We start from the raw sequence: 23,400 nt of genomic DNA, 5'->3' as shown, positions 1-23,400 counted from the left end.
CCCTATACCTTGGCACATGTCCTCACATACCTTCCCCTCCCCTTTTTGAGCCCCACCATGCCTCCCTCTTAGCCTCACACACGTCTACATATTATCCTTCGATCCTCACCTTGCCTCTCCAGCACTGGTCTACCTGGAAGGACTGACACCTAGCCACAAGATATTGCCAACTATCTGAAGCCTTTGATTAATTCAAGGGAGAATCTAGTATAGGTAGTTGTTGACCTTTGACCAAAACTGGTACTCACTTCTAAATGATGCAGTGGTAAAGCAAAATGTCTTGTCACTGTGTCGCTTAGTGACCTCCATTCTTGCACTCTCAGCTACCATTGTTAACTGAGATTTGTGTGTTGTTAAGCAGAGGGATCCCCAGGTAAGAAGCATGAAGTGCTGGAAGAAGATGAAAGAAGCCACGGGAGGCCGTTGCAAGCTGCGTGAAGATTAGCACAATCCCACAGCTTCCCATGGAAGCCTCAGCTGCACCCAGTTGCTTAGTTTTTCTTCTCTTGCTCAAGAGGCGCACCTGGCTGTATACAAGGCAGCTGCTAGCTACACCAGACCACCTTGCGCCATTCTCTAAGCTGCGTACCCCATTCCTTGTCCAAATTACATGTCCCATTCTCAAGTTCCTACCAAAAACTTCTCATTTTTCTAAGGTCTTGAGAGAACAGGTGCACTAACTGAGAAGTAATGGGGCATGCATAGATTGGAGGATTGAAGGGGAGATAGGAGGGTGAGGAGAGTTGCAGTGCCCCTGTAGTCATTAGTGTGGATGGTCTGCCAAGGGCCTGAATTTTGATCATGCGAGTGTGGGGGTGCTGCAGTGGCTTAAGGTATGGGTCAGAAGTCCATTTTTAGGCACTGTCTTAAATATGAATTGTTGCTGAATGAATGGTTGTAAGTCGAGACTGCCTGAATTGCAAGGCACATAAAATCTAATATAGCTTAGGTACAGATAGTCCTTGACTTACAACCACAGTTGAACCCCAAATTATGATTGTAACTCGAGTTATCGTTTGACCTGACTTGACATTACAGCTGCATCCTGGCTTTCCCAGGTGTGGTTGTTAAGTGACTGCACAGGTCATTAAATCAGAATACAAAGTGCTTGGGGGGAGAACCCTGGGGGGCCTCCCACCCAGCTGGGTCTGAAAAGGAGGCAGGCAAACAGCAAAAGGTTTTGCAAAGCAGAAAACAGCCCAGCAGGGGGAAGACCCCAGCTAGATTAGAACCAAGGGCTTCAAGGCAGTACTGTGAAGAGGCTCCAAGGCTGCCAAACAAGCCATGAGAAGCCTTGATTGCTTAAGTATATTTAACTTGTTACATTTACTATACACACCTGGAAAGAGGGTGACAAAATCTGTAAGTGACTTATCTTGATGAGTGACTGGCAGGCTGAAGAATAGAGAAAAAGAATATCCTAGGGATTTAATTTAAAGAGGAGGAGGAGGATGAAGGAAGCAAAGAAAAATCGTTCAGGGGATTGTTTGTGTGGAGCAGTGAAACAAAATACTTGGTAAAGACAGTGAGAGCTCAACCTTTTGCTGCCTATCTGAGTCCCTTTAGGACTCAGCTTCTCCCATGTCTACACATGCTGAGCCCTCATTGCCTTTGCAAAGTTTTCTTCCTTTTGGTTTTCCTTCATTTCCAAAGCCTAGCAAGAACTACCGGTAGGAGAGGACTGCACTCTCTCGACTGCCAACTGGCTTCATTCTTTTGCAAACACCATCAATGGGTGGATCACTAAGCTTCCTCCCTCGTCAGTACTAGTGTCTCCCCATCTTCAGGTTGCAAGGAGCTAAAACGTAGGTCGGCTGCCAGCTCCAGCTTTTCCCTTTTGCTCCTTTGCCATTTGTCTGACTCCTTTTAGGACCCAGCTTCTCTTGCAACACATGAGTAAAGTTTTAGGTTTGTTTGCCACCCAGCAAGGCAAGGCCCCAAAAGGCACAAATAGGCAAGGAAGATAGCCAGATGGGAGAGTATGCGGCAGTCATAAGTGTGGGCAGGTTTCCAAGCATTCAAATTTTGATCTTATGTCTGCAGGGGCGCTGCAACAGCTGTAACTTGAGGCATAGGTCTAAGTCCCTTTGTTTAGTGCAGGGGTAGGCAACCTCGGCTCTTTTATGACTCATGGACTTCAACTCCCAGAATTCCTGAGTCAGCATAGCTGACTCAGGAATTCTGGGAGTTGAAGTCCATGAGTCATAAAAGAGCCGAGGTTGCCTACCCCTGGTTTAGTGCTATAATTTCAAACGATCACTGAACAAATGATTGTAAATCAAGGACTATCTTGCACTGATTTTTAAAAGAACCGTTCACCTCAGTTAATTTCATCTTTCTGAAACACATTGCCACAAAAGGTGTTGAAGGTATTATTTTATGGCATTTATTTTCCTATTCAGGCAGGATTTTTCAGAAATTGTGGTAATAGACTCCTATTTTACTCTTGGCAGTCTATGATATATTAATTTCATAAATCACAGGATGTGATGAAAATTGAGTGTTATTTATATGTAGTATGATGAAGCATTGAATTCTGTCTTGAATATTTGTCTGTTCTTTCTCTTTTATTGACAGTCCGTGGTAGATGACTGGATTGAATTGTATAAGCAAGACAGGGATATAGCACTACTGGATTTAATCAACTTCTTCATCCATTGTTCAGGATGCCGAGGTAAAAGGCATAAAAGTATTGTAAAACTACTCTGGTTCTGTGTATTCCTTACATGTACAGTTTGAAATAAAAACTTGTTTACAATTAAAAAATGACTGCTGCAAGAGTCTAAAAGATAAATGTGCAATAAAAAATGAAATGACAGTATTTGAAGGACATTAGGGACGAGAAACAGTTCTGTGATTTCATCCACATTTCCTAAAATGCAAAGACATTTTTTAAAGTAGCATACTGTTACTGTTGCAGGAATTATGGCCTAGTAATTTCTAATATAACATCCGGCACATCCTTTCACATTCTATCTGGAACCATATTATTTATGAAGGATACATTTGTTAGAACGAAAATTAGGATACTTTTTAAATGTAAGAAAAGATCATTGTGCTACTGTAGCTTTGAAATGCAGATAATCTTTGTTAAAATATGTTGTAGTGTTTGACTCTAAATCAGGGGTGTCAAACTGCCGGCCCGCGGGCTGGATGCATCATAGCGAAACTGTGCCCATCCCATTGCCGGCAATGGTAAAAAAAAAAGTCACGCTGCATCACAACATGTCACGTGACGTTGCGAGTTTGACACCCCTGCTCTAAATAATGAACCAGGATTAATCCAAATATTAATTGATATGCTGTATTTCAAATTATAATTAGTAAACGGTTTTCTGTTAATTCTGGAGATAGGGTTTTCTAAAAAAAAAATAGTTATAAACATGGCAAGATCAAAATAAGACCAAATATAGAAAATCTGTAATTTTTTTTTACAGATTTTCCCATAAATTCATCTTAACCTCTTTACAGTGTCCTTGGCATTTCTGCTTTGTCATTTAAACTTGATCCTTAGTCTTTTGTGTTAGAAACAAATCAATTTATTTTTAGTTTCATGGTCTTTTTCTTCACTTTCCCTTATTTCTGGTTTGTCTTGCTTCCTGTCTAATAACTGTCATAATGTTACTTAATACAATATACAAAAAAAGTTGTTTCACTGAAGTAAATTAGTGTCACATGTAGTTCTGCAAACTTACTTAGAAATTAATATTGTCTCTGGAAATGAGCAGTTGCAAAGAATACAGCTTTTTGTCACAATTATGTAGATATACATCTAAGCCTATGTTCCAAGGAAGTTTGTTTAGAGTAACCTTTTATCCCAAATGCGAAGCTAAATGCAAAGAAAATAATTTTGAAAAAATTTCATCCATCAGTTCCAATGTAATATACAGGAGACTATTGAAACTGAAATCTAATTTTTGAATATATAAAAGAAAAAAACCTAGTCATATAATCTTATACTCAGTAACTCTTTACCTGTACAAGAGAATTTTGGGAATCCTCCTCTTTGGCTTAGTTAGTAGTTTTGGTATGGTTCTTAAAGAAATCAGGAACAAGACAATAAACAACTCCTCCTTTTTGCCACTTGTGTATGCATTGCATTCAGTAAGTTAGTGGTATCTGTGATTTCAGTTGTAATATACTACCTTAAAATGAGCTATTATTTACTTATTTACCCTACTTGTGTATTGACTAAGAAAAAGTTAGTTACTTATTTATAGGACTTACATGGCTGCCTATCTAATGCTTCTAGTCAGCTCACAATATATAAAAACAGAAGTACCCTCCATCAGCTAGAGGTCCCTCAGATATACATTACTGTAAAATATGAAACTGGTATTAATGTGATAGAAAAGCAGTATATGAGTTATGGCAGAATAACTTACGTATTTGTGTAAAATATATAGAGTTCATAGTTTACTTTTTTAAATTATGCAGAACTGAATTCTACTACTTTAGTGAGAATATATCTTTTAGACTCCAGTTGTGTTTCTTGGTGGGGATTTCAGGCAGAGGTTGACATTGGGGCATGGAGATCCTCTTACAGGGACATGCAGAAGAATTTGCATAACATTCGTTCCCAGTTGGACATTGGCTTTGTTGCAGATATGATGCTTAGGGAAGATTCTTGCCCGATTATCTGGTTTGAACCTGTTGGACCTGAAGAAATGGACAGGATTCTTAGGGCTGACTGCAGCCACCTGATCTTTATATCCATGCCCCTCCTGGCTAGTTAAAGTGGCCTGAGGAGTGTTGTGTGAGTGGATTCTGGTAGTGGTTAATTCTTCTTTGAGTGATGGGGCTATTCCTTTGCCTTTTAAAGAGATTGTAGCTTGCCCCCTTCTTAAAAAGCTTTCGCTAGACCCCACTATACTGAACAAGGCTAAACTTGTCCTTTGGGTGACTTTTAATACTATTGACCATGCTATCCTTTTGGATCATCTCAGATAATTGGAGGTGGGTGGCACAGTGTTCAGCTGGTTCACCTCCTTCCCTCAGGGGTGATCGAGTCAGAGATGATTGGGTAGGAGAGGTCCCGCCTTCAGCCTCTACTACTAGGTAGGGTGTAAAGAGTTGGTGCTTTCTCCTTTCCTTTGTATCAGCCTATTGGGTAAACTCTTTTGTTACCTTTGCGTGAAGTACGCTGATGATATCCAGTTGTATATATCTACCCTTGGCAAATTAAGCAATGCAATGGCCGTCTTATCCTGGTACCTGTAGGCTGTGTCATCTGATATTTTAGATGTCTATTACTCTCCTACCACTGTGTCATCTGCAAATTATATAATCCTATTTTCTTGCCCCTCATCGAGATCATGTAAAAATATGTTTAACAACATACAGCCTAAAATGGAACCGTGCAATATTCTGTTTCCTGTTGGTGGACAGTAATTTGGTGGTGTAATTGTTTGGCCAACTCTTTCCATCTAATGGTAATATGATCTAGCCTACTAAAATCTCATGAAAACTGTCTTAACACTTTTACTGAAATCAGGATATGTTATGTCTATTACAATTCCATGGTCAATTAAACTTGTCATTCTGTAAAAACAATCAGGTTGATCTAGCATGACTGTTTTTTTCATCAATTAGAAATTTTGTTCACAAAAGTATTTTTTTATAATTTCTTACAGAATTTTGACACTTATGTGAGATTTAAAAGCCCAAAATCTTATACTCACAACTCGAAGACAAGTCTGGTTAACAAAGGCAAAGATTTATTGAAAAGAAAATTGAAAATAATAAAGAAAATAAAGAAGAAAGAAAGTGTTTGCAAACGCGGCCTCTTAGGCCCTTCCCAATTTGGATTGGGTTCAAAGAGTGCACTGAGCAAGTTTCAAACTAGGCATTTATACTTTGTTTTCTCGATACATGCCCCCCTAAGAAACTTAAGTTAGTCTTTGAAGTCATTTACATTTCTAAAAGATCTTTGAACTTTTACATCCAAAAGACTTATTGTAGCAACTTCCTTACATCATCTTGTTTTACTCACCACCTTGAGATGTTCCTATCCTTTTTAACATTTCAAAAGAACTTTGTTGATTACCATGTGTGAATTCTCTGTCTAAGCAGGAAATACTGTAGATAGCCCCACATCTTAGTGTTACATTTTATACAATTCATTGGTGTTACATTTTATACAATTTATAAAAGAATAACCTTTATTTATTTTCCTTTACTTAGTACTGCCTCCTTCTATCAGCTGTTTCAATCCTACCAGGATTATCCTACTTCTGTTAGCAGTTAAACTATATCACTTTCCATCTTTTTCCCCCCTGCTGATAATAAGCTTTATCCCAACCTTTGGCTTCCCCAAGCTTTAGTTTGTTTTCCACATTAATTTACAAAATTTCCACTGCTATGCAAGAGAGTTAAGTGAGTTTTGTCCCATTTTACAACCTTTCTTGCCACCATTGTTAAGTGAATCACTGCAGTTCTTAAATTAGTAATATGGTTATTAAGTGAGTCTGGCTTACTCATTGACTTTGCTTGTCAGAAGGTTGCAAAAGGTATTCAAATGACTCAAGGACACTTCAACTGTCATAAATACCTAACAGGTGCCAAGTGGGCAAATTTGGATCGTGTGACCTCAATCCTGCTGTAATGATCATAAATGTGACAAACAAGTCATTCCAGTGCCAACAGTCATTAAACAATGGTTGTAAGTTGAGGGTGACTTGTAGTACCATTTATTCCCAACTATATCTTTGATTTTGTTATTAAATATTTCTTAAATAATTAATTCTCACTGCATTTTTGTTTCTCCTGACATTCTTGTCTTTCACATCAATATGACAGATTGGCTGGAATCACATGTAGTTATTTTTGCTTCTCTTGATAAATAGAACAGATTTATCAACTTTCTGCCAGTATTTTCACATCTTAATATTTGTTCATTTTCCTATCATTGGTAAACATTCTACCAGCAAGATATATTTGTTTACTTGCTCTAATCTTCCATATTTTGCAATATGTTTGATGGAGAAAATAAATTGGAAAACAACCACTCCTTTTTGCAGTGCCTATATATTCAATCCTTATCATTGTTGTACGAGGCACACAAAATTCCCTACAATTCATCCTCAGCCAAAAACACAGCATCCTCTACATACGAGGGTTATCAATATTCAATAAGAAAGTTCTTACATCATAATAAACATTCTTTATAAACAATCGATAGTTTTATTCCTACATTTGTGTAGCTATCTAATCTACCCATTATGTTGTATATTATATCACATTCATTTTTATCAGCATTTTACACATTTTTTCTCACCCACAATTTCTTTCATTTCATCTTTGCACCAACATTCCTTTTTTGTACTTATCATTAACATACAGTAATTTTACTGTTATTTTTATACTTTTTATCATGTTTTTATTTTTATCCTTGTTAACCACAAGAGTGATTAAGATGGCAATGATCTGTTTGCTAAATAAAGCAGATAATTCCACAGTACAATTTATTGCACTCTATAACAAAAGTGTTCTTACTTAACTCAAGCAGTTCTTGTCATATCTGCATTGCTACATTGTGGATCAAATTTGCAAGTAGTTTGCAGGTAGTCTTCAAGGGCAGTCTAATGTAGAATGAGTTGTATTAGTTCAATCAGGATGTTATTAAGGTATGGTTCAGGAATGAATGCAACTGGTAATCATTGCCTTGATCAGGAACTATCAGTCTATTCTAGAAAAACAGAGCAATAACATCAAATTTTATAATTGGCTGCTAAATGTAAATAGAGAAAGAAAATCCTATATGTTTATTCATTTGCCATTATGTTCTTTAACATGTTTGTGTGTGTTCAAAGTAAAGATATCTTTAAATATTATAAAATATTTATACTTACTTTATTTCAGGAACTGTGCGGATTGAAATGTTTAGAAACATGCAAAATGCAGAAATTATCAGGAAAATGACTGAAGAATTTGATGAGGTATAGTACTGGACATAAACAAAATATGTTTTAAGCTTCAGCAAAATTGGACATGTAGTGAATGTTGTTGTATGATCTAATTATTTAAGGAGGTATACTATATGAAAACATAATTATACATCCTTGTAGGTAAAAAAAGAAAAAGGAGTGAACTCTTAAAGAGAAGTGAGCAATTGCTATCCAGATATGTTGACTGACACAGAACTTTGAAGTCAGATTGATTTCAGTGACAAATATTTAAAAATAAATTTCAGGTGGTTTTTGTTTGTTGTTTGTTTTTTGAAATTGCTTGAAATTAAACTAGTTTCACTCTACTCTAATCCTGTATTGCACCCCACAATACAAATACTTTATTAAAAGCGGAACAAAATTTAGGAGCAAGAAAAGAAATTCAAGCATTATTTGAAAAAATAAAGACCTGGCAGCAATTAAAGGATATATCAAGGTGTTCTGTAATTAAAATTGTAGGCTACGTATTTGGTATATAAAATATGTATTTGTTGTATTGTACTTGTAGTATTTTCTTATATAATAAACTGAAAGTTGCGAACAGAATTCAAATATTTTGAAAATATCTTTAATGATGTAAGTTTTAGTATAGTCTCATTAATTGCTATATGGTTAGCTTATTTATTTTTCAGTAAACATACATAGATTGCATGAGGGCCGCTATAGTTTTCTTTTGATCGAGGCACTCTGTGACATTTCTACACCACTACCACCACTCATCAAAGTTGCTTATCTTGTCTTATCTTAAAGAAGCTCCTGCTGCTATTTTAAAATTTGTTTTTAAAACCACCCATTGAGGTGCTATCCATATCCTATGAGTCTAAAGTGTATTTTGTAGGAAAATGTATCAAATACTACCTTGTTCTATTATAGAAGAGGGCAAGTTTTTTTTTCTAGCAGGGACTTTATTTCAAAAGTGATCTATCAGATGACATATGCCAGTGGTGAAGGGCTAAAAGCACATGGTGGGCCAACTATCCATTCTCTTATTGCTATCTCCTTTTTACTTTTCTGACATAGACTTATTTCATTTTCAAGCAGTAATCTTTCAGGAAAAGGCTAGTCCTTTCTCCATGGGGAAGTTGACTTGCTTGCTTGCAGAGGTCTTGTGAAATTTGGCAAAAAAACCCCAAAACCCCTAGTTAAGCACTGTCGGCGTTATACCCATAGTAGGCTCTTCAGTAGATCCCAATTTGGTATCTTACTGGAACTATTAGGATGCAGTTTATTCCTATCTGTTATCATTCCTCTTTCAATATCCCACTGAAGATAATTCTCTTCTGTCTATTGGTGTCTCCTTTATCTGGTCATCTACCGTTATTCCTTTATCTGTGTTGATTTTTTCTTTGGGTTGATGAAGTATTGGTTTTATTTATTAAGGTATTATTATTGTTTCAACATTATTATCAAAGTTCTGAAATATTTGAAGGACACACGCATCCAGACAGATTATTCCTGGGTAACCTAATCATAACCACAATTTTTTAAAAAAATTATATGCTGATATATTCAATTCTACCTCTCACTCAGGCAGTTTCTTAAGTTCAAGTGCTTCTCTAATAAATTTGTTTGAAAATTTCAGAATTGTCTGGAGCTCACATGTCTAAAACCAGACATCACAGATCACTCTCCTTGTTTACTGTCCTTCACCACTGACTATTGCTCATTTCTCATTGTCAACTATTTAATCAGACATGAAATTTTTGTCTCTTTTTCCTTCATGATTCAGAATATTCAGTTAATCATCAAACTTTTTTCTCCCTTGACAATATTTCTAAGTGTAGGGTATATTTTCTCTCTTTCTTTAGGAAACACTGTGAGTCTTACCCTTGCCATTCTGATAATGTTGTATCTGATTTTCCATTTTCTTATGATTTTCTCCTATCTGTTTAGGCAGTATTTTGCTTCCAGTCTGAGTGCAAATTGGTGCTTCAAAGCACATGAAGGTTCTTACATAGCACCTCTTTCCAAATATTTAAAATAGCTATGTCTTTTCCCATCATCAAAGCTGACACCAGCCAGAGCATAGAACAACTCAAAGAAGTAGCGCAAGATCGGAAAATATGGAGACACGAGGCCCATAGAATCGTCAAGAGTTGGACACGACTGAGTGGATAACATCGTCATCATCATCATGTCTTTTCCTGGGATTATGCAGCTCCTCTCCACAGTTCACACATGTTCAAAGGAAGTCATATTTTATTTAAAGATATACAGACAGCTATTACATAATTGCTCTGGCATGCTCCAAAGCACTTCTTTAATACTTAGCTCTGAAGACCCTTAAGCCCTGATATTGGTCCAGCATTCTTCTTCTAAACGAATCAAACCATTTCACTATTTTTACCCAGCTCTTTAAATCAAACCATTCCACTGTTTTTACCCAGCTCTTTAAATCTTAACATAGATCGTTCCCTGCCAGATTCTGGTAAACCTCAAAGCATTTCTGTGGCCAATTATCCTACTGTTTTTCTTCTCTTGTTCTTTGCTATATTTTTTTCTTGTGAAGCTAGCTGATTTGGATTGCCCACATATTTTTTCTAGGACATAAAACAGTTGGATCTATTTAAGTTATGTAAAATTACCTTTTTTTTGAGCTATGTATGGCTTTAAAAGTATATGCTTTGAATTGCATTCAGAAGCTGATAGAAACCAGTGCAGTGTCTGGAGCACAGGTGAAACATGCTGTTAGCAACAAATGTGAGCTACTAACTGGGCTAATGCACTCTAACTAATTGAAGCCCTATGTATGACCTGAATAGGTACCACCATATAGAGCATATTGCGGCAATGTTCCAACTAAATTATAGAGGCATGTCAAGTGTTTTACCTCACACTTGACAGATAAAATTACTGAGCTCTTGGAAATTATAAAAAAATAAAAAGTGAAACTAAGTTAGATATAAAAATTAAAATAAATGTAATGCAGTAAAATTGAATTGAAAATAACTATTTCTATCTTGTCTCTCCATATGAGAGATATCAGTAAAGTAGAATATTTTTGTTTTGTGCTTAAAGAGAACACATTGTAATTCAGATTACAATTTAGCCATGCCAAAACCTCCAAAATTGGGTTGCTATAAGCTTCAGCCAGCCAGCTTACCCTAGCACACACACAGAGGCCCTTGCAGAGGTAAATCAGAGCATGAAGGACAAATTTGATGGTCTCTCCCTTTCTTCTTCCCTTGACCTGTGTATCTGTATGCCCACAAGTCTTCCTGGTGTCTTTTATTTCTTTATCTCCTCTTAGCTCCGTGGTGGCGAACCTATGGCACAGGTGCCACAGGTGGCACGCAGAGCCCTCTCTGGGCACATGCGCCGTCACTCCAGTCCTAGGCCTTCAGCTGTAGGCCTCCACCACCGTGTGCAAAAAAAAAAAGGTTCAATCAATCAATTTAAACTCGCGTGGGGGAAAAGGTTCTCGCAAAGTTGGAATTGATTGATTGAACTTTTTAGTCCCACCCAGTCTGCCATAACTACTGCAACCACGTCTACCCAATGGGCCACACCTACCCAGTTGGCCACACCTACCGAAAGGGGCATGCCTATCTGGTACCTGATGATACATAAGTGGGTTTTGGGTTGCAGTTTGGGCACTTGGTCTATAAAAGGTTCGACATCACTGTCTTAGCTGCTTTAACAATTGAGTTATTTATAGAATTACCGTATATACTTGAGTATAAGCTGAATTTTTCAGCCCACTTTTTGGGCTGAAAAATCCACTTCGGCTTATACTCCAGTGAACAAAAAAAAAGAACTTACCGAGGACTTGCGCGCGCCCGAGCTACTTTGCCTGGCGCTGCTGGGGTCGCCCGGGCGCCATTGCTCGCCCTCAGCAGCACCTGGCCCGGAATCACATGCGAAACAAGCCCGGCAGAGGAGCCGGAGCGGCGAGCAGAGGCGCCCGGCCCAGATCCTGCAAGGCCCGGCCGAGATGCGCCCCCAGCAGCGGAGCTGCTCCGGCTCCTCTGCCGGGCTTGTTTTGCATGTGAGCTACTTTGCCTGACGCTGAGAAGACCCGCTTGGGCACTCGGGTTGGTGTCAGTCTCCGCAGGCCCTTCTCGTTTCCAGGAACGTCAAGCGCGCTTGGCTCCCCACCCCCACGGAAGGGCAGGGCAGAGACTTGCTCGCCCTTCTGACGGCCCTGAAGAGAAACGAAGGGCTTGCAAACTCCCCGCGAGAAGCTGGGCGAAGCGCGCGGCTGGGCGAGTGTGTGCCTGCGCGCGTATTTACGAAAGAAACGCTCCGAGAGTTCTTCTTTCTCCGCCCCCTTGGGGGGAACTCTAGCGACTGCTGTAGCCGCGCTTCTCTTCTCGGCTCCGAAAATAGGGATTTCTACTCTCTCTCTCTCTCTCTCTCTCTCTCTCTCTCTCTCTCTCTCTCTCTCTCTCTCTCTCTCTCTCCCCCCTCCCCACCCCGCATTCTCCTGCCTCTTCGATTGCGACAATAAAAGGGCGAAGGGTGCGCTGGTTTCTTCCTCCTTCCTCCCCCCCTCCCCTCCCCTCCCCGATTGTCAGGTGAGGCAGCTGGAGGTCTGGCCGGGAGATTGTAGCCGTTTTGAAACGCCGTGTCTTGAGACGCCCGATCAGCTGATTTTCGGGTGGAAGAGCTGCGGCTTGAATCTGTTTGCATCTGCCTGAATTAGACCGAAACGGCCTGAATTTGACCAGAGTTGCTTTGTAATGGCTGGAGGAACTGCAGAGGATGTCTTGCCGGGAGATTGTGGCCGTTTTGAAACGCCGCGGCTTGAAACGCCCGATCAGCTGATTTTCGGGGCGGAAAGAGCCACGGCTTGAATCTGCTTGTATTTGTTTGAACTTAACCAGAAACGGCTCGTAATGGCTGGAGGAACTGCGGAGGGAGTGAATGCTCCAGCCTGGAATATTTGGAAAGGCTGGGGGAACCGGATGAACTGCAGCTTAAGCGACTGTTGCCGGAGGAGCCATGGCTTGAAACGCCCCAGTTTTGGGGCAGCGTTTGCTTGTTCTGGGTAGAAAAAACGCTGTCGACCCCGGCATCTTTTGCGGGGAGGGGTGAGGTGGGGTGGGGTGGGGTGGAGGAAGCAGTTTGCGAAGCAGCCGAAATGGGGGTATATAGAGGATGGGAGGTTCCCACCGAGAGAGCCAGCAGAGTTGTTGTTGAAGCGCGTCACACGCCTTTCCAACCACCAGAGAAGGGAGGAATAAGAAAGAAACACACACACATACACACACACACACACACACACACACACACCAGGAAATCGAGGAAGCTTGCGTAAGATCTGAAGGAGACACGATCGTGGGAAAGGCACCAAGCGTGCCGTGGAAAAAAAAGAAAGGGTGGACTTGGGCTCGGCTGGTTTTGCAACGGGAAATGGGAAATCCCCGCAAAAGATGCCGGGGTCGACAGCGTTTTTTCTACCCGGAACAAGCAAACGCTGCCCCAAAACTGGGGCGTTTCAAGCCATGGCTCCTCCGGCAACAGTCGCTTAAGCTGCAGTTCATCCGGTTCCCCCAGCCTTTCCAAATATTCCAGGCTGGAGCATTCACTCCCTCCGCAGTTCCTCCAGCCATTACGAGCTGTTTCTGGTTAAGTTCAAACAAATACAAGCAGATTCAAGCCGGCAAGACCTCCTCTGCAGTTCCTCCAGCCATTACAAAGCAACTCTGGTCAAATTCAGGCCGTTTCGGTCTAATTCAGGCAGATGCAAACAGATTCAAGCCGCGGCTCTTCCACCCGAAAATCAGCTGATCGGGCGTTTCAAGACGCGGCGTTTCAAAACGGCTACAATCTCCCGGCCAGACCTCCAGCTGCCTCACCTGACAATTGCGGAGGGGAGGGCAGGGGGGGAGGAAGGAGGAAGAAACCAGCGCACCCTTCGCCCTTTTATTGTCGCAATCGAAGAGGCAGGAGAATGCGGGGTGGGGAGGGGAGAGAGAGAGAGAGAGAGAGTAGAAATCCCTATTTTCGGAGCCGAGAAGAGAAGCGCGGCTATAGCAGTCGCTAGAGTTCCCCCCAAGGGGGCGGAGAAAGAAGAACTCTCGGAGCGTTTCTTTCGTAAATACGCGCGCAGGCACACACTCGCCCAGCCGCGCGCTTCGCCCAGCTTCTCGCGGGGAGTTTGCAAGCCCTTCGTTTCTCTTCAGGGCCGTCAGAAGGGCGAGCAAGTCTCTGCCCTGCCCTGCCCTGCCGTGGGGGTGGGGAGCCAAGCGCGCTTGACATTCCTGGAAACGAGAAGGGCCTGCGGAGACTGACACCAACCCGAGTGCCCAAGCGGGTCTTCTCAGCGTCAGGCAAAGTAGCTCACATGCAAAACAAGCCCGGCAGAGGAGCCGGAGCAGCTCCGCTGCTGGGGGCGCGTCTCGGCCGGGCCTTGCAGGATCTGGGCCGGGCGCCTCTGCTCGCCGCTCCGGCTCCTCTGCCGGGCTTGTTTCGCGTGCGAGCTACTTTGCCGGCCGCTGCTGAGGGAAGATCTCTGGAGAGGAGCATAAGGTGAGCTGCTGCATTTCCCAGCCTCGGCTTATACTCGAGTCACTAACTTTTTCCATTTTTGGGGGGTAAAATTAGGGGTCTCGGCTTATATTCGAGTCGGCTTATACTCAAGTATATACGGTAATATATTGTTAAAGAATTTATGGTATCACTATCCTTCAATTCAAGAGCAGAATATTCCAGCAGTACTGGGAACATTAGAGGAAAGGGCAGATAGACTGGTTCGATATGCTACACTCGAATTCAAGGGTGGGAATGGTGTGACATCAGTGTTCTCTTAACCCTTTGACAATGGCACCCTTGAAGTCAAACATAACCTATCTAGTTAGGTCACTTGTCTTTCCCAGACCTTTCCACTGTCTTCCTTTCTCTGTTCCCTTGGCTGTTGTTGATTGCATTGCCATTTCCTGTTTTTCCCATATTCGAATACTTCTACCTCAAATACAAATTTTACACCCAGAGAAGTATGCTATGTTCTGGACATAGACCACCAGGAAGCTATTTCATATATAATATTTTGTACATCATTTTGTGTGTTTAAAAAAATAAGCCTCATGTTCATCACTTTTATTTTCCTGATTATCAAGACAATGTAGCTTTATTTGAAATTACCGTGTTTTTAGTCATTCAGATAGAATTTAAACTGCACTAAAACTTCATATTTTAATTAGAAGAGAAGCTGGCAGAAGCTTAAGCATGTTTGTTTTTAAAGATAGTATGTGCTTGGTCTTTCCACAGGACAGTGGTGATTATCCACTTACAATGCCTGGGCCACAGTGGAAAAAGTTTCGATCAAATTTTTGTGAATTCATAGGAGTACTAATACGACAATGTCAATATAGCATCATCTATGATGAATATATGATGGATACAGTAATTTCATTGCTGACTGGTTTGTCAGATTCGCAGGTTCGAGCTTTCAGACATACCAGTACACTTGCTGGTAAGTATAATTTAAACACAAAACATGCAAAATAATGGTTACATTGTGATAAATCTGTGTGTTGTCATTGATCTTTTATTATATTTGGAATAATTTATTCAGAAGATATGAATATATTCATATGTGAATTGTTCAGAAGGAATGTATAATTGTTCTGGTTTTAAACAGTACAGTTGCACAACTGCTTGGATCAGCTAGTTCTGGGAAAAACAAGGTGTGATAAAAAAACTTTTTGTATATAATTTATTTTTAATCCAGTTTCCTACAAAAGAATTACAAAAGCATAAATTTAATACCTCTATAAATATGTCCTGCATTGCATTTTTAATATGAAATTGTACAAATAAATTTAGGAACTTTTTAATATACAGTCATACTTTGTTACTTCTTAATGTCTATTGAACATAAATATATTGTTTGTGTAATGCAAATTACATAAATTACTACAAATGACAACACTCCCTAAATAATGTAAATTGGAATGGATCTCATTACATTAATGTAAAATGTAAAGTAATGTAAATTTAATTTTAAATTAAACAAGTTTGGATGAAATCAACTTGTCCTTTATTTTACAAGGAAGTAATTGCTCTGCAAGGAACAAATTTTCCTAATCTTAGCAATATCCATTGGAATTAATTGTTAGATATACTCTGGGAAAGAATTGCTGATGATCAGAATGTAAAATAACAATAGCCATATTTAGTTAGGCAGATAGAAGAAAGAAGAAAGTTGTACATATAGCCCCATCCTTTTCCTTCTTTCTCATCCATGCATGGCATTCAGAAGCTTTAGAATGTTGTATAGTACTTATATTTCCTTGAACTTTTCTAGCTGTCTGTGAAAATGTAGGATAAATGCAGGTTGCGTGGATGCAATTAGGTCTTGCATCCTAAAGCCCAAACTAAAGTCCTTCATGGATTCTAATGAATCCTGAACATTACTGATATCTTTATTATTTGCTACTAATGACTACATTTAATTGTATCCATATCAGAATATTTTGTGAGTTTTTTTGTCATCAGAACCATTGGATATAAACTTTCATGATTACATATTGAACTAATTCACAGATAATAATAAGCCATCTCTGATTTCCATAATGGGTCTGTGGAAAACTGCGATGCTACTAATATTATACAAAGGATTTGCCAAGAGGTTTTCTCTTGATTCTAAGTTCATTGATATACTTTTATGAGTGAGGCATAATTACAGATTATGGGTGATTGTTATATTGAAAGTAGCAATCCATATTTTACCTCAACACAAATAGATCAGAATCTTCGGATTCTAGTTAGTATTAAGCAAATAATTGTTTCAAAAATGCACTTGGGCCTGGAAAAGAAAAAATGATTTTTGTTTGTATTTTTCCTAGCTATGAAGCTTATGACTGCTCTTGTGAATGTTGCCTTAAACCTGAGTATTCATCAGGATAATACACAAAGACAGTATGAAGCTGAAAGAAACAAAATGATTGGTAAAAGAGCTAATGAAAGACTGGAGCTGCTTCTTCAGAAACGGAAAGAGGTAAATGACTGTTCAGAGTGATTGTCATAGTTTTTCACCTGTAAAAAGCAATTCAGAAAAGATACAAATTCACGGTGTCTTTACAGTCCAGACCAGCAGGGCCAAAACTATGGAATTGATTTTTGCATAGAAACTGTCTCTTTAATATAAATGAAATTCAATCAGTTTTCAAGCTTCATTAAAATAAATGATTCTTATGTCACTCTATATTGGTTAATATTTAACAGAAATACTGCAGCCTTTTTGCAGTGAATAAGAATTAAAAAATCCTTGTAGTTAGATGGACTAAAGCTGCATTATATGTAGTTTGTTAAATTATAATATATTAATAATTTAGACTTTTAAGATTTTACGTATTGACATAACACTTTGGATAGGTAAAACACTCATCTATACAGTTAAGTGTTACCATTTAAAATAAAATCTTATTTATTTACTCAGCATAATTACAGTGAACATTGCTTTCTATTTTTTCTTTTGCCTGGTTGAGGGAGAAATTTTATTTAATTGGACTTGGGCACTGCCCAGCTCCAAATCATCCCTAGACAATGAGCAATATAAAAAATGCATGTGCATACAATAAGATGAATAAATAGTGCAGCAAGAAAAATGAACAAACCAGAGAACTAACATCGAAACATATGCAGCATGTGACAAATGTATCTAACAAAGGGTTCCATCCACTCTGCCTCAAGGTCTAGGAGAACAACCAGGTCTTTAAGGATAAGATAGTAATTAGACAGAGTCTGTCTGGGTTACCAAAATATTATCCTTCACATATTTATATTTTTTGTTAAATTTTTTACATAAGCAGTACACAAATATGTGTGCCTAGATTAAGCAAGAGGGGAGGAGAATGCAGGGATAATGGAGATTGATTACCTTTGTTCAAGTCATGTTGATCTATATTTTGGCTGGTTCCTTGTGTATAGAATTCACATAACTATGCTAGACTTTAGCATTGGAATAAGTCCCCCACATATTGCTATTAGAAAGCTTTGGGTTGATTTGGTGAGACAGACACACAGGGTGAAATTGTTGAGAAATCCTTTCATCCCAAATATTTAACACATCTATTACCAGGTTCCTACCCATATGATGACAGTCAGTATGGTGTAGTATTTAGGACAGTGGTCCCCAATCCCCAGTTCACAGACCAGTCCCGGTTCAAGGCCAGTTAGGAACCAGTCCACACAGCTGGAGTCATGCAGCAAGTCTGCAGGGGTGGGAGAGTGGCAGGGCAGAAGCCAGCTTGCTCAGTGCAAATGTTCTCCAGTGGCTACGCTTGCAACTGGCTTGCAACATCTGAGCTCAGCATCATTCCTTCTCTTCCTCCTCCTGCTTCTTGTGCTTCTTGTGCTTCTGCTTCCTCCTCTTGCTGCTTCCTCTCCCTCCTGCTACTTTTTCTTCCTCCTCCTTTTCTTCCTCACTTTCCTCCTCTCCCCCCTCCCGGCACCCCAGCTAGGCTCATGCTCCCTTCGCGCACATCTCCAAGTTTGCAAGGTAAGCACGCAAGCCAGCTCAGCTTTTAACGGGGGCTTCCCCAAAACCTCGTTGGAGGGGGATCCCCTCCCAGGTATGTGTTTGTGAGGGTGCTTTCTCAGGGTGCAAACAGGGGCAAGTAGAAGCTACCTTTCTCCAGCATGATAGATGGAGAATCCACGAATGGGTTAACTCTGTCTTCCTGCCCAATTAGACTAAGTCTGTCAAACTTGCCATGCCTCTCCTGGGCTGGGATACCTCCCAGTCATGACTTAGTCTGTGCCCAGAATAGACGTGATAATTTTGGCTCCCAGTTTGCAGACTGAATTCATTGAGCAGGTTGTATGGTTCTTTACTTTCCATTCGTGAATTCTCCATTTCCCTCTGTGCTGGGATCAGCGCAGCTCCTAACTTCTCAGCGGATTTTGCTCTCCCTTTGGAGCTTCAAACTCCAGGAAGCATTTGTCTTCCCAACCACTGCAGAAGGCCCTCTCCACAGGCCTCGGCCTACGTTCTTCATCTCTCTAGCTGCACTGGGATCAGCGCAGTGCCATACTGGGTAAAGGTGCCCTTCTTACTCTGCAGTCTCCAGGAAGCCCCAGGCCTCTGTCCCTTATCATGGCGCGCTCGTTGCGGGCACCATTTTGGAAGCCGCATAGGGAGGTTTTCTCTAGAAATCCTCTGCTACCTTTCAAGCGTGCCTGTAATAGCTTTCCTTACCGACTCTCCCTATCGTCAGCCTAACCCTCCTGAGAGTTTTCCCCAGTAGTGGCCGCCATTTTAGGCGCCGCTATCACTCCAGGTGCGGCCTGTCTCTGCCAGCTGCAGGGGGGTGGAGTGCACGCTTCTTTGAGCTAGAGGAATTAGAGCATATTGCCACTCACTGCTTGACTTCATAGGTAAAGCAGGCGCAGGGGTTCTTATACTTCTTTTCTTCCCGCCACTGCAGAAGGCTCTGAGACCAGAGCTCTTCTTTTGACCGTGGCATCAAGGCCGTAGAGCAATAATATCATAGGCCACACATTTGAGGTTACAGTGGCCATCAGTTCCGGCTGTTCCTACAACATCAGGTCCAATCACCTTTACCTCGCCTCCCTACTTACATTCTCTGGACAAGCCTCTCAGAAGTGGGTGGTCAATTACAGGAAGCAACAGTTATAGTCCTAGGACCCAGCCTAGGTGTTTCCTCGTCCACTCCAACAGACGATGTGTACTGGCTGTGCCATTCTTGACCTTGCCGCCACCAACTAGGACTAGTGAGCTGGCAGTTATCACTGAGGTGATCTTGCCGCCACTAAGTGAGCTACGTGTGAGCTGGCTGTTATCACTGAAGGGATCTTGCCGCCACAGTAGACCTGTCCAGTGCACCAAAGATGCTTTCAAGTGGTATTACGGCCATCAGGAGCTTTGCAGGTGTGCCAGTGTCCATTAAGTTGGTCCTGCAAGCACCATTGCCCTAGAGTACTTGTTGATCCCTGTGAGGTGGCATACAGCCACAGGTCAGTATTCTGCTCCTCTACTTGAGATCCCTCTCAGCATACCACTGAGAGATCTCCTATTGTGATGGCAGACAACACGGCACCTCAGTCTTCGCACGGTGCCCTCAACACTTCTGGGCAGCCAAACCACAAGTCCTCCAGGCTATCGGCCGCTGGGAAACTCAAGTCCAAGGCCATTTCTGGCAAAAGGCCCTCCAAAGCGGCAGAGAAAGAAGCCAGCAGGAGACACCTGGCCTTAGAGAAACAGTTTTCCAAAGCCCAGAAACAAGGCACGATGGGCTTTGAACATGTCTCCTCTCCTCTCGCAAAGGACTCAGAATTTGGCCCACATCTCGCTCCTCCCACCTCGTCTGCCCAAAGGGTCTGGTCTCCAGAAGGGGACGCTGGCCAATCCTACTTTCCCAGGGCTGAACAGGAGGAGATGATTCCCTTCACCCAGGGACTCAAACTTCGACTGGCTTCTCCTATCCCCAGAATGACACAGTCAAGACCTGAGGCCACCTTTACGCCCACAACAGCTGGTCTTCGACCCTCAGAAGTGCAGTGTGGTCACCAGAGCAATTATAGCCCCTGATCTCCCAGGCGGTCGCCCAGGGGTTGGCCTCGACATGCCAACAAAGGTCTGGACCCAATTCGGTGGCCTCAATGACTCTGTGTTATCTCTCCCAGTCAGGAGCTCCAGACTTTTCCTATCTTATTTCTCTCGCCCAGTCTCCTCGCTGCAGAGTATCATTCTCTGAGGAGTATGACCCAATGGACCTGCCGCTTTCGGAGGATGAGGATCTTGCTCCAGACCCTCCTCCCTTTGTGGGCCTATTCAATCCAGCACTCTTCAAATCATTGCTCCATAAGGCCAGCGCTACTGCTAAGATTGATCCTGACCAGGTTGCCCAACCTGATCCATCCACCAGCCCCAGAACTTAGGCAAGTTAGTGGCTGCTTCGGAGTACATGGTGGATGCGTCACTACACGCTGCCAGATTCTCGTCTCGAGCCATAGCCTCCAGTGTCACACCTCACAGGCTCAAACACTGGCGAGCGGATGTTAAATCCAAGTGGTGCTTGGCTGCCCCGTACTGTGGTGGTCAGCTGTTTGGAGAGGCCTTGACAACTTATTTGGTGGAAAACAAGGACAAACATAAGGTGATGTCCGATCAGGATCAGGATCGGAGTTTGCTCTGCACTCCCGCTCCTTCCCTCTCAGGTCAGACCGTCAAGTTGACCAATCTGGGACCAGAGACAGTCCCAGGCTGCAATTTCAGGCCAAACAGCCCTTTCGAGGCACGGGGGGGCTGTCCCTTCAGAAAATCCAAATGACTTCAGGGAGGCCCCCCCAATTGGTGGCAGATTGACTCTCTTTGCTCAGAAATGGGAGACCACCACCACAAAATCCTAGGTCCTCGGCACAATCAGGTGCGGCCTGTCTCTAGAATTTATATCCAACCCCCCAGAGCACTTCATTTCTTGTCCACTGTCAAAAAATCGGTCAGGAGGGCTCTCATGACAGGCTATTCGGCACCTCTTGGAAATAAGGGCCATAAAACCAATACCGGCTGGACAGCTAGGAAGGGGGTTCTATTCCATCCTCTTCATCATTCCGAAGCTTTGGGAGGATGGAGGGCAATTCTCGACCTAAAGGGGCTGAACTTTTATCTTGTATACAAGAAATTCAAGATGCAAACGCTACAGTCCATCTTGGCCAGCATCAGGAGGGGAGACTTCCTGACGTCTATCGACCTCACGGAAGCATACGTCCACATCCCCATCCTTCCCGGCCACCAGAAGTTCCTCAGGTTCTGTTACACAAACCACCATCATCAGAGCCTTACCGTTCGGCCTCTCGTCGGCTCCAAGAATATTTACAAAGATTTTGGCAGCACTGGCCGCACATTTGAGGTCAGTTCTGGTACGCATTTAGTGCTACCTGGACGACATCCTCATCCAGTCCCTTTCTGTTCAGATGGCTCAATCGGACCTGGCCTTGTCTATCAAGACCCTTCAAGACCACGGGTTCTCGGTGAACTTTCAAAAGAGCCAGACAGTTCCCTCAACCCGCCTTCATCTGGGCACGGTCATAGACACAAAACTATGCAGAGTCTATCTCGAGAACGTCAGGACAGCATCCGAACCCTGGTCCTCCAGGTCCAAAGGGAGCGTGTAGTTACACTGGCCATTCTCTCCCAGTTGTTAGGGAAGATGGTTTCCTGCATGGCGATAGTGCCATAGGCCAGACTATACTCCAGGAACCTGCAATGGTTTTTGCTCCTGTTTCAGAGACTGGGCACCAGCTCCTCCAACCAAAGGGTAAGGGTTCTGTCTCAGACCCCTCCAGTGGTGGACCTCCCCAATGGTAGCCAGAGGCTCATTGTTCAAGGAGCCCGTTCAGCTTACCCTAACTATGAACACCAGTTTGTTTGGCTGGGGAGCACACCTAAGGTCACAGTTGGCTCAGGGCCTGAGGTCTCGGTCAGACCTGAAGCACAACATAAACTGGTTGGAGCTCAGAGCCATCTGGCCCTACGCCACTTCCATAACAGGGTGGTGAGGCAACATGTCCTGGTCCTCACGGACAACATGGCAGTGAAAACCCACGTGAACCGGCAAGAGGGTTCCCGTTCCAGGTCCCTTATGGCCGAGGCCTAGTTGTTGGGATCCTGGACAGAGACCAACCTCTTCTCCCTCAGGGCCGAGCATATCTTGGGAGAGGCAAATCAGTACACGTTTTTCTGAGCAGGTCGACAGTGGATTACTCCTAGTGGCACCTGCATCCCGATCACTTCGGGGAGATATTGGAGAGGTTTGGTCATCCAGTACTGGATTTCTTCACTTCTCTGGCAAACTCCCAGCTTCCGAGGTTTTTCTCCCTGTTCCCCTCTCCAGGGGCAGAGAGAACGGATGCCCTCCGCAGTCCATGGCCTGGGGGCTTGCTATATGTATTCCTGCCTCTCCCTCTGATCCCAGCAGTCATCCGCAATATACTGCAGGAACGGGCAGAGATGATATTTGTTGCATCACACTGGCCAAGATGGCCGTGGTTTGCCGACCTCGTGAGCTTTTTCATCTCTCCCCCATGGGGGATTCCTCCAGGTCGCATTACACTCAGCCAGGGAGCTCTGCAATATCCAGAATCCCAGTGGCTCCCGTTAACCGCCTGGCACTTGAACGGCGGCTCCTGATGCGTGAGTCCTATTCGCCGGGCGTAATTGCGATGATTCAGGCCTCCAGACGGCCTACGACAAACAGAATCTATGAGTCCACTTTGAGAAGTTTCTGTCACTGGTGGGCAAAGAACCAGTTAGATCTCTTGGCTATTACCATTCCGAGGATTTTGGACTATTTATTGGAGGGGCTCAACAAGGGTTTGGCACCCAGTACTATCCGTAGACAAGTGGTGGCTCTATCCACGGTACTTACATCTGGCAATTCAGAGCCATTGGCTCAACATCATATGGTACGCTCATTTCTCAAGGGAGCAACCAACACCAAACCACCCATGGTTCACTGGTATCCCTCTTGGGATTTGCCTCGGG

The 23,400-nt window shown here is 42.5% G+C and overlaps 1 protein-coding gene across 3 annotated transcripts in view; it reads left to right on the top strand.

Moving 5' to 3' along the window:
* STAG1 (STAG1 cohesin complex component) overlaps positions 1 to 23,400 on the top strand; it is a 180,078-nt gene that overhangs the window by 88,755 nt on the left and 67,923 nt on the right. For all 3 annotated transcript variants that reach the window (XM_083363714.1, XM_083363716.1, XM_083363715.1), the window contains 4 exons: positions 2,578 to 2,674; positions 7,861 to 7,937; positions 15,159 to 15,363; positions 16,739 to 16,890. In XM_083363714.1, coding sequence (XP_083219840.1) covers positions 2,578 to 2,674; positions 7,861 to 7,937; positions 15,159 to 15,363; positions 16,739 to 16,890 — 531 coding nt within the window. The remainder of the gene's footprint in view (positions 1 to 2,577; positions 2,675 to 7,860; positions 7,938 to 15,158; positions 15,364 to 16,738; positions 16,891 to 23,400) is intronic.

This window comes from Vipera ursinii (assembly GCF_947247035.1).
Source record: "Vipera ursinii genome assembly, chromosome: 5".
NCBI lineage: Eukaryota > Metazoa > Chordata > Lepidosauria > Squamata > Viperidae > Vipera > Vipera ursinii.
This window is presented reverse-complemented; position numbering and strand designations above follow the sequence as displayed.